At 49.8% G+C, this 12,406-nt stretch overlaps 1 protein-coding gene across 13 annotated transcripts in view; it reads left to right on the top strand.

Moving 5' to 3' along the window:
* The window catches only part of LOC126526907 (transmembrane protein adipocyte-associated 1 homolog), a 245,480-nt gene that overhangs the window by 187,358 nt on the left and 45,716 nt on the right, over window positions 1–12,406 (top strand). For all 13 annotated transcript variants that reach the window (XM_055068410.1, XM_055068401.2, XM_055068402.2 and 10 more), the window contains 3 exons: window positions 496–598; window positions 2,012–2,092; window positions 3,274–3,403. In XM_055068410.1, coding sequence (XP_054924385.1) covers window positions 496–598; window positions 2,012–2,092; window positions 3,274–3,403 — 314 coding nt within the window. The remainder of the gene's footprint in view (window positions 1–495; window positions 599–2,011; window positions 2,093–3,273; window positions 3,404–12,406) is intronic.

Here is a 12,406-nt window from a genome sequence, read left to right as displayed (position 1 = left end):
ATAAAAACAAAATCTAGGATTGAAGAGGATGGATCACAAACCATCTAGGCTCAGGTACTACTTGCGGCACATCATTGTTAACATTTTTTCAAGCAATTGAACTGACGTCGGCACCTTGATCTGTATTTGAGAATGGAAGATTCCACTTAACAGCAGGCAAATTGAAATCGCCAACAAAAAAGCATTTACAAGAAAATACTGCCAAGTGATGGCATATATCTTGCAAAAATCGAAGCGCTGGTTCCAGAGCGTGATAATCCGCAGACAACAAAAACACACATCCTGAGCAGAATAACATAAAAGTATAGCTTTCATGGTTATCTACCTGATTTCACAGAGTTGCTCAGGTGCCATGTTTTATCAAAATAGCAACACCGCCACCCTGATACTACAAGGTAGATTCATCAATGCTCCCTTACAATTATGGAGTGTATGAATGTGCACTGGCTTTATCAAGGCCACAATTTGTTGTTTGCTTACCACATATCCTTGCAGCCAAGCAGAGCTTCTATTGGTATGCCCTGTTCCTTGCTGTGCTCAACCTGACCCAGGCAGCGGGCTCGGGCCTCTACTACTATGACATTCGTGAAGGTGTCTGGTAAGCATCTTACTGCATACGAAGAACGAATGGCAGAGATGGCTGTCTTTTGTCCAGCACTCACGACTTTGAAAGCAGCTTTCCTGCATTTCACTGATGTCTTGCTGTGACTGCTACCCTGCAGAATTTGCAGCTAGGCAGTGCTCAAAACCTGAGGTGGCCTGATTTCTAGCACCGCGCTAAGTGGGCTGAAATGCTGCCACTTGCTAAGATCCTGAGAAATGATTGTCAGAAGGAAATCTGACTGTAAAAACCATCTTGGATGAGTGATTTTCTTACTTGAACCCTAATATAAAGCTTGAAATTGGGTCACTTTGAAAAGAGTTTACTTGCAGCCTTGTCGGTAAGGCATACTTAAGATTGACAACAAGCACGAGCATGTGAACACACACAATTTGGCACTTCTAAGCACCATAGCCATATATACTGACCTTTACAGGTAACGCACCATTGGGACGAACGTGCTAGCATGGTTTTGAGCACTCTCACAGGTAGCTATGTGCATCTCCACATGGTAAATGAATAGAAATTTCCTAGCAGTGCTTCATGCGTTGAGGATGTGGTGGCTGGCAGAAACTGCAGTGATGTTGAAAGCATTGCTTGGGGTATATCAGGCCAATGGGAGTATGGGGTACTATGTGCACCTAACATGTGCACCATGCTCATGTTGCAGAAGTGCTGGTGCTCAACTCACCTTTGGACATGGTTGCAGCTAGATAACATAGAAGAATGTTGCCACACTTTGTGCTGTCTCAACATCAAAATGGTGTCAATTGTAGGTGACCCACGTCAGGTGTCCCAACTTCAAAATTAAATTAGTATACGCTGAGGACACTGAGTATAGATACATAAGCACATGCAATAGTTTATATAACCTCGAAAATTTTTCCCGGCTTTAGTGCTATTCTGTGCACGATTTGTGAGAGCACATTGCTATTGGACCTACCAACTAGCATTGACAAAGACCCAAGCACAAAGCCAAGGCACGTTTTCACATCCTCTGTTCTTTAGGCTGGTAATGATTGCTCTCTGAAAACATATTTTCTGTGTGCCATTTATCATTATGTAGGGCTATGAACTTGAACTTTAAACCATCTCATAAAATATGACTTTGCAGCTTTTTACAGTGGTCATTTTTGAATGTATGTGTATTGCGTGTTTAAGAGAATTTCCGCATTCGTTTTATAAGTGGACAGGTAGCGTACTTATCCTGTTGCATAATCTGATGGCATGCAGACAACGCTGTAGTGCATCTGTCATGTTCGCCAGAACTTTGTTCGTTCTTTTTGTCTTGACTGTGCTGCAGGACTCTTCCTCACATAAAATTTTTTGAAATGGACATTCTTCTGCAGCACTATATGCGAAAACAGCTTGTGCACAGCTTCTCTCATACTCTGCTTCTTTCTCTGACAGTGTGGTAGATGTGACAAGCTACCTCTACTTCACCATCTTCACCCCACTTGTCTACAAGACGTTCCTAGCGGATTTTTTCAGGTAGGCAGTGCCGGACGTTCCATTCTGCATGTATGTAACTCCAAGAACCTACTGTGATGAAAACACACATAAACATTTGATTTGATCAGTGTTTAGGCCAGGAGCTGTCACAATAGATCAGCTCAGCCTGGTCAGGGAGATGCCCACCTAGCTTAACTAGCACAGGGGCTAGAACATGAGTTGTTGTTTTAACACTTTGAGGGTCGATTTTTTTCGTCATATGCGACTGCCCAGGGTCGATATTTCTTTTTTTTTTTGCAGATTTCAATTCTTCTTAGAGACTTATTTCGAAAAACATTCACCGCAATTTTTCTAGGGTGACCGTAAAGTGAGAAAATATATTTTGCATTGCTATATATGTACTCTTCATTCATGCATAACGATAAAAAAGGAAATAAACTTATAAAAATTAAAAATTTGATGCATTTTTATACACATAGTTCAAGGCCTTGAAATGCGCACACAAAAATATTTCGCAAGACTCAAATCTTCCTGCTCTTACACTAATATCTAATATGTACATTCATAGCGTAATCCAACTGCGTAGGTGCGCGCACTCAAGAAAGCTGTGTGGTTGTGTGCCCATCAAAAAAGCAAAACGTGTGACAAACTTCTGCTAATCTTCATATCGCCAACCAGAGGCAATTAGTTTTCGCGAGTGTCAAAAAAAAGCAGAGGAAATGCACGCACAGCGGCATCCTTCCTATGGGCACCCCTGTGAGCACTGAACGAGCGAGAAAGAGGCGGACGCCCTATGAGCGATTAGTACCGAGATAGCCATCAGTTTTGCAAGTGCAAAAACCCGAACCTACACCCGCCCGCGCACGCGCCAATGCGCAGGCGGTACTATATAGATGCACGGGAGCAAACTAGCGCTAAAACAAACCATGCAACGAAAACCGAGAGAGGGAGGCGCGCGAGAAAAATTCCCTGTATTCCCACATAGTGGCAGCACATGACAGAAAAGAAAAAGTTAGAAAATAGCCGTGCTTTTTAAACGTACAGACTGCACCGTAAATCTACGGCATCGACCATTTTCGGACTCATTCGCGGCGCCATATATTCATGTCATTGACCCTCAAAGGGTTAAGCTTGGACCGTTTCATCAGCTGCTTTATTGTTATGAGCTCATCTAGAAATGTGGGATTTTTCTGTGATGTCTTCTTTTCACCCACCTGTAGCATCTCACAGCCAAGCATCATGTTCTCATACAAGGCTCAGACAGATGACCCCATGGAAGATGACAATGTGAGCTTGCCCCACCAGCTGTCCTGCTCATCGCTCAAGACGGACTCGGACTACATTTACCAGGTGCACATTGCACACATATGAACCCTGCTTTTCTTGTTGCGGATCCATGCCAGTGTTGTGCCCTGTTAAAGCTAAAGATGCGCAGGGCTATAATGAGGCGCTCTTAGAGCTTGCCAAGGACACCCTGGATTGACTACTTTCTAGTGTTCACTTGTGCATGCAGCACACATGGAACATGTGTGCTGTAATAGTGCTGTGAGAAAGACAGTTCTGATGAATGCCTTCTTTTGATGCCACTAAATGCTTTGCTTGTCGCTTAATATATTAGTTCACTAAGTAGATGGGTAGCCTAGTCAACATTGCACAGTACAGGATCCACTCAGGAGAGGTTGCATGCTTCTGTCCTGTGGAGTTTTTACTGTCCCCTGTCAACCATTGTTGTTGAGTTTTTCCTATCATTGTGTTGTTACACAGGCTTCTTATGTACAAAATGTAGGACACTCCACTGGTTGAACAACTGCTCCTTTTGTGCATTTCTGCCCCATAAGAACGAAAGCCTCCTTCCATTGATAATGCCTTAGTAGCACTAAAACAGGAACCTAAAGCATGCTACCATTATTATCATCATCTTGGAGGTCACCGGAAATGAAAGCTTCACTTAAACCGATTCCCCACAGTGCATGGGATCTGCTTTTTGTTTGTGTCGTTTGTGCTGCAGTTCGGTATTCCTCGTAGCAGCATGGAATGGAGGTCATGGAATGGAGCTCATTTAATATCAGATCAAAAAGAAGCCTCGCATAATAACCAGTCACATATTTTTTAGCATATTTATTGGCGGTGCCACTTGGTGCCACATTAAAAATACAGTGAAACCTCGTTAAACCGTAGTTGGCCGGAGCTCGGAAAAAGTACGTACTAAACGGTAGTACTGTTTAACCGAAAAAGCATGAGCTCGCCCACTTACCTGTCAAACAGAACTCTGAGAGAGTGCGATGAAAGGGGAAAAAACATGCAGTATTTATTCACTTCGCACGACAAAAGTGTTATTTTCGTTTGATGTCGCAGCGGCCTAGCACGACGACAACGGCCTAAAACTTACTGAAGCTGCGTGCTAGCTTTTCAGCTAGCCCCCTCTTCTCAGCAAACACTTGCATGGCAGATTCCTCGTTGGCGTTACGTATTCTCCGTGCACGCGCGCAGTAGTGCTGCAGAAGTCCCGGGGTGCCTTTTTCATTGCCGGGTGCCGGAGTTCGGAACTTTTTGTTTGGAATAGTTACGTTATCGCACCCCTCTTCTCGTCGCGACGATTGCATTCATGAGGCTGACGTAACGCACAGCTTCTGCCACTGTCGGGCCTGAATCGCCCGTGCTGTCGCTTTCCGTGTCGTCCTCATCACTGTCGCTAGTTGGCACTTCGGCAACAACAGAGGCAACGATGGCGAAAAGTTGAACCTCGTAGCCGACATCTCTTCGCGGTCGCAGCAGCGCTGCCGAGCAACTTCTTCGCATTCCAAATGCCACACACTGTAGTCAACAGCAGATCCCTGTTGCGTGCCAGTGCCAACTTCTTCGTGTCACATTCGACAGCACGGACAATGTCTAATTTTTCTTCTATGCTGAGCACCCAGCGTCTTTTTTATCTGAGCTTCGGCATGACGAGAGTCCTCGCTTGCACGATGCCACAACGCTCTCTGGCACGGTGTTGAAATGATGTTGATGTGGCTTCACGTGCAAACGCACAGGGCGCTTGGAAGCCGTTGTTTCGATCTCTGAGGCTTGTTCTGCCGGGCCGCCCGATGAAAACGACGCGACGCCGTGTTTGTGCGACGAAAACTGGAAACGCTACGTTAACTGGAAACGCTACGGAAACGCTACGAAAACTGGAAACTGGAAACTGGAAACGCTACGTTTTAACCAATGTGTACGCAATAAGCTGGTACGGTTTATGCGAATACAAAACACATTATGTTCAATGGCCGCTGAGTCGGGGATATGACTTTACCACTTTTAAAACGAAACTGCTGTTTAAGCGGGTACGGTTTAACGAGGTTTTACTGTATCTTGTAATATGTGTGCTCAACTGCTGACACATGTGTGGGGACCTTTCTTGCAACCCTACATAATCGGAAGAGCAGATTTCGTGGTTGTAATTTCATCAGCTTTCACACAATCCATGGCACAGTTATGCAGGAGAGGTTGAGTACATTACAAAGTACATTAACAAGAACCTGATGACGTCTTCACTGTAACCAGAAAGCTGCAGCTTTGCCAAGCTACAGTCTGTAGCTTTTTCAAGCAAAGCTTGTGTTGGCTCACAAGTTTCGGTGGTGCAAAAACCCAGTTGCTCCCAGAGCAGAGCAGCTGCAGGAAAGGACAATGTGATGAGTTGAGAGCTGCACCGGTGCCGGAGCATGAGTCATTAGCAAAGATTCTGTAACCAGTCAAAGCCATTTCACTTCCGCTGGAGAGGGAAAAGGTAGGAAAGGGTGTAGCACGTGCAGTGCCGGCTTCATTTCCGTTCAGTTCATTCTCGGAAAACGAATGGGACAGCCACACGTTGTGCATTCCCCCAAGGGACTGGCAGCGTTCGACAATCGGCGGCGATGATGATGATTAAAAACTTTATTTATCCTTCTTTAAAGGGAAGAGGGTAACGGAATAGAGGGTGGGGGGGAGGAACTACTTGAAGTGCGAGAACTCACCCGTGAAAGGGCTCAATCCAGCCACATTAGTGAGAACAACAGCATCTAAAGTTCGCCTGGGTAGCTGAGGGAGCGAGAAGCTGAAGCAGTCCGGCACCATTACCTTTGGGAAATTAGGAAATTGGCAAATTTGCGGGTGCTAGTTGGAATCGGTTGGCGCAAGACGGTAATTGGAGATCACAGGGAGAGGCCTTCGTGCTGCAGTGGACATAAAACAGTATGATGATGATGATGACGACGCTGCCGCCATCAACAACGACAATGGTCAGGTGCACTAGGACAAGCTTCTCTTACCCCCATTTTCTGTTAGGGGAAGGGTTTGTAATTTTCTTTTTCCATCACTCCATATTTCTTGTGGAGAAATAAAGGTTCACTTCCTTTTTATTGATAACTTCAGTTCAGTCGCGCACATTATAAGGCATGGTTTTGTTTACTTGCCCTAGTTCCGTAAAGCATTTCTTTTTCTCTTTTTTTTCTTGTTTGCTTGAAGCGTGCCAAAAGCGCAAGCGGCTTTATTTCGCAATACAGTTAAATATCAATATAACAGCATTGGTGAAACCGGCACTTTGCTTCCTTACGCCAAAATGTCCTTATATAAAATTTGTTTTATGCTCATAACTGGCTACCGACAAGTGCTTCTTACATGCAAGGGGTCATACGGGCAATCTGAAAAAACTAAAGTTTCAGTGAGAAAAAGATTTCATTTTGTTCAATAGTTGGCAGCTGAAGATACAATCTTGTGCTTTGTCGCTGATATCTTCACAACGGCATTACGAAGCGAAGCCTTTGTGTCCACACAAGTTCTTGTAAACTCGCAATCCTCTATTACAAACAGTCGCTGCACTGCATCGACAGAAAGGACCCAACAAGCTTGCTATTCCTTGCGGTTCAAGTACTGTACTTTTGCTATCACTTCTATGCAATCATTAGCGACACTGCAAAGGACAAAGACAAAGCGAGGCGACAAGCATGGTGCTGTGTTCGTCTTGCTTCGTTCTTCGCCTTTGTGCTGCCGCTAATCACTAACCTTAACCAACTTGCCCAACTCGCCACTCTTCTATGTGTGAAGAAGAAGACGCGCCTCGCGGCACAGACACATCGCCAACGCGCGGCTCGGCTCCGCTCGCGCTGTTGATTACTGTCGCCTTTTTTGGACAGTGCTTCGGGCTGTCTCGCCGTTCCCGGTCGCTGCGCTTTTGCCTTAGGAGCCGCCAATAAACCTCTTCTCAATTGGTGGAGGTGCTGGGACTCAAACCCCGTCGCTTGTAACCCTGGAGCTGCGATCAAGAACGCTATCGCCCGCCATGACCGACAGCTCATCCCAAACGGCGCCGACGCCACAGTCCGTCACTTGCACCGGCGTTGCACGACAACGCGACCCCAAGATCTTCAGCGGTGCAGACGACGAAGATGTAGAAGACTGGCTGGCGTCATATGAACGGGTGAGCGCGCACAACAAGTGGGATGATCCAGCGAAGTTAACCCACGTCATCTTTTATCTGGCTGGTGTTGCCCAACTCTGGTTTCACAACCACGAAAGTGACTTACCCACATGGTCAATCTTCAAGACAACCTTTACAGAAGTGTTCGGCCGACCCGCTGTTCGCAAACTGCGCGCTGAACAACGCTTGCGCGCCCGAGCACAGCAGGCGGCAGAAACATTCACGAGCTACATTGAAGACGTCGTGGACCTGTGTAAACGAGTCAACGCGGCAATGCCCGAAGCTGAGCGAATTCACCATATACTGAAGGGCATCGATGACGGCGCTTTCCAGATGCTTCTAGCCAGGAATCCGCGCACTGTGTCCGATGTCGTCAGCCTATGCCAAAGTTATGATGAGTTACGCAAGCAACGCGCTTCGACTCGGCGTGCTCTGGGCAGCGACGACTTGGTGGCAAGCCTTGACAGCATGTACGACCCATGCTCATTACTTCAACGGGTCAAGGACTTCGTGCGTGAGGAAGTTGCCCGCCAACTTTCTTTAGTCCCCTTCACTCAGGAGCCCACCTCCCGTCTTCCAACCACGCTCCGCACTCTCATCTCCGAAGAGGTCGCTCAAGTTGTCCCTTCCGCACACCATCAGCCGCCTGCAGCCACGAATCTCAACTCTGCACTGGCAGTGCAGCCTGTCGCGACTCCTCGCACCTATGCGCAGCCAGTCCTGCCTGTGGCTGCGCCTCTTACGTACGCGCAGGCAGTACGCAGGCCTCCGCCTGCGTCTTTCGCGACCCATTCCCAACCGGTGCCACCGGAAGCCCATGCTGCATCTTGGACCGCACCGAGAGCTAATCCTTGGAGGACGCCTGATAATCGTCCCATCTGCTATTCTTGCTGTACTCCTGGACACGTCGCCCGATATTGCCGACGTCGGCCTCAAGCGTTCGGCGACGCCTCTCGGCCCTTCCAGTACGGCAGCCAGCCCTTTCGCCAATACGCCACTCCTTCCCACCAACCGTATGCTCGGGCTGACCTTCCAGAATTTCCTTCGCGTCGCTCGCCATCCCCTCGCCGACGCTCGCTCTCCCCAATGCGTCGGCGACCCGCACCACCTGACCAGGAAAACTGAACGTCGCAGTTCACGAGGCAAGAACTGCGCCCCATTCGAACTGTCTAAGTCCTCGCGCCTGTCCTGCTAACGTGGTCGAAATTAGTGTAGAAGGTGTTCCTGCATTCGCTCTTGTGGATACCGGCGCAGCCGTTTCTGTGATAGCCGCCAAACTGTGCCGTTCGCTGCGCAAGGTGACCACGCCGCTTTCTGGACTGTCGCTTCGTACGGCAAGCGCTCAGCACGTCACTCCGCACGCAGCCTGTACTGTACGTGTGCTTATTCACGGCATTGTTTACATAGTCGAGTGCATTGTTCTTCCCACCTGCTCGCATGACGTCATCCTCGGATGGGACTTCTTATCCCGTCATAAAGCCGTGATCGACTGCGCACGCGCCGAAGTTGAATTTTTTCCTTGTGACGCACCCTCGCACGAAGATTGTGACCGCCCTTCTAAACTTACCGTGCGCGAGGACACAGATATTCCACCTGGCTCCTTCGCTCTCGTACCCGTCTCTTGCGATGCCATCACTGATGCAACGGTCCTCTTCACACCTTCCGACGTCTTCATGAGCCGTAAATCTCTCCGACTACCCTTCGCAACACTTGACATTGCTGGCGGCTGTAGCAATATATACTTCTGCAATCCCCACTGTGCGCCGATTACATTGCTCGTTGGTGAATGCCTTGGCATCGTGGAACTCCTCGACTCTTCGTCTTTGGTTGACGTCCCCGGAGACTCTTTTGATGTCGGCTCCGGCCAGTCGTCTTCGATTTCCGCGCTTGAAGAGACGTCCAAGGATGCATTCTCGAGTGCCATCGCCGATACCCTCACACCTGCCGAACGCGCCGACCTTCTTGATCTCCTGCACCACTTTAGAAGTTCATTCGACGTTTCACAACCTCACCTGGGCCGCACGTCGGAAGTGCAGCACTACATTGACACCGGTTCACATCAGCCGTTACGTCAACGACCCTACCGCGTCTCGGCCGAAGAGCGTCGTGTCATTACCACCCAAGTCGAAGATATGCTGCGCCGTGACGTTATTCAACCTTCGCACAGTCCCTGGGCGTCGCCTGTCGTTCTCGTTCGCAAGAAGGACGGGTCTATTCGCTTTTGCGTCGACTACCGTCGGCTAAATAAGGTAACGCGCAAAGACGTCTATCCTTTGCCGCGCATCGACGACGCCCTCGACAGTCTTCAGGGAGCAGAATTCTTCTCGTCCCTTGACTTGCGTTCGGGGTACTGGCAGGTACCGATGGCTGCAGCCGATCGCCAGAAAACCGCATTCATTACGCCTGACGGCTTATATGAATTTAACGTAATGCCGTTCGGGCTTTGTAACGCCCCTGCCACCTTTGAACGACTCATGGACAACACGCTGCGTGGCCTCAAGTGGTCCATATGTCTGTGTTACCTCGACGATGTCGTGGTTTTCTCGCCTGATTTTCCGACTCACCTGCTCCGCCTCAGACTTGTTTTGACCTGTCTAACGAACGCTGGCCTCCAACTCAACCTCAAGAAGTGCCGCTTCGCCGCGCGAGAGCTCACCATTTTAGGCCACGTTGTGTCCAAGCACGGCGTTCTACCCGATCCTGCAAAACTTAGAGCAGTCGCTGAGTTTCCGAAGCCTCAGACCATCAAAGAACTTCGGAGCTTTGTGGGCCTATGCTCATATTTCCGGCGCTTTGTTCGGAATTTCGCATCGATCATGGCGCCATTGACTCAGCTTCTGCGCGGTGACACCACCCTCTCCTCCTGGTCCCCTGCATGTGACTCCGCCTTCGCTACCCTGCGTCGTCTTCTCACCTCCCCACCTATTCTTCGCCATTTCGACCCGTCGGCTGCAACTGAGGTACACACAGATGCCAGCGGGGTCGGTCTCGGCGCCGTCCTCGCCCAACGAAAGCCAGGCTACCCCGAATACGTAGTCGCCTATGCGAGTCGCACGCTGACGAAGCCTGAGGCCAATTACAGCGTGACCGAAAAAGAGTGCTTGGCCTTAGTATGGGCACTTGGCAAGTTCCGACCATACCTGTACGGGCGCCCATTCGACTTGGTCACAGATCACCACGCGCTTTGTTGGCTTGCCAACTTGAAAGATCCCACTGGCCGCCTCGCCCGTTGGGCATTACGCATCCAGGAGTACGATATTCGCGTCGTATACCGCAGTGGGCGAACACACTCCGACGCCGACGCTCTGTCTCGTTCACCTTTACCTCCAGACTCGGCCTGCGGAACAACTTCCGCACACTCCATCTCATCTCTCGACATGGACTCCTTTGCCACCGCACAACGTCGTGACCCGTGGATCGCTTCTCTTTTCGACTATCTTTCTGGATCATCGACCATGCCTGTATCCCGAACCCTCCGACGCCAAGCAGTTCATTTTGCCATTCGTGACCAGCTGCTCCACCGACGCAATTACTCTCCTGAAGGCCGTCGGTGGCTTCTGGTGATTCCCAGCAGCTTAAGGTCACAAATATGTGCCGCTTTCCACAACGATCCACAGTGTGGCCACGCCGGAGTCTTCAAGACGTACGAACGAATTCGCCACCGCTACTACTGGCGCGGCATGTACAATTTTGTACAAAAGTTTGTTCGGTCCTGTCTTGACTGTCAACGCCGCAAATCGCCGCCTTTACGCCCGTCTGGTGCCTTGCAGCCGCTCCCGTGCCCTGCCACACCCTTCGATCGCGTCGGCATCGACCTATACGGCCCGCTTCCTATGACGCCAGACGGCAATCGGTGGATCGTAGTTGCTGTCGACCACTTGACACGCTACGCCGAAACTGCTGCTTTGCCAAGTGCTACGGCACGGGATGTAGCCTTTTTCGTTCTACATCGCTTCGTGCTTCGACACGGCGCACCTCGAGAACTCCTCAGTGATCGAGGTCGCGCCTTCCTCTCCGAAGTCGTCAAAAGTTTGCTCTCGGAATGCCGCATTATTCATCGGACAAGCACGGCATACCACCCCCAGACTAACGGACTCACAGAGCGATTTAACCGCACACTTGGTGACATGCTGTCGATGTACGTGGCATCTGATCATGGTAACTGGGACCGCATCCTTCCATTCATCACGTTCGCGTACAACACCGCGATCCAGGCCACTACGGGATTTTCACCTTTCTTCCTCCTGTATGGCCGCCAGCCTACGCATACCATCGACACGCTCCTTCCATACCGTTCTGACGCCTCCGAGTGTCTACCTGTGTCCGACATCGCCCGACAGGCCGAAGAATGCCGCCAGCTAGCGCGCTCCTTTACGGCCGAGCAACAGCAGCGCCAGAAAGAAAACCGCACCGACACGCTTCCGAACACCACCTACGCTCCAGGCGTTCTTGTGTGGTTGTCTGTGCCTTTCCAGACTCCGGGGCTTTCCTCGAAACTCGTCCCAAAATTCGAAGGGCCTTACCGAGTCTTGGAGCAAACATCTCCGGTGAATTTTCTAGTTGAGCCACTGTCACCACCTGAAGACTTGCGCCGGCGTGGACGTGACATTGTCCACGTCTCACGTCTGAAGCCCTACCACGACCCTCTGCCTCCTGATTCTTAAGGCGCCAGGATGGCTCTTTTTGTCCGGGGGGGAGATTGTGAAGAAGAAGACGCGCCTCGCGGCACAGACACATCGCCAACGCGCGGCTCGGCTCCGCTCGCGCTGTTGATTACTGTCGCCTTTTTTGGACAGTGCTTCGGGCTGTCTCGCCGTTCCCGGTCGCTGCGCTTTTGCCTTAGGAGCCGCCAATAAACCTCTTCTCATATGCAATGTTTCGTTATGTTTTGTTTAAACCTGATGATCAGTAGTTTTTCA

This window comes from Dermacentor andersoni, chromosome 9 (genome assembly GCF_023375885.2).
Source record: "Dermacentor andersoni chromosome 9, qqDerAnde1_hic_scaffold, whole genome shotgun sequence".
Lineage (NCBI taxonomy): Eukaryota > Metazoa > Arthropoda > Arachnida > Ixodida > Ixodidae > Dermacentor > Dermacentor andersoni.
Note: the sequence above shows the minus strand (reverse complement) of the source record. Positions and strands in the feature narration are given on the sequence as shown.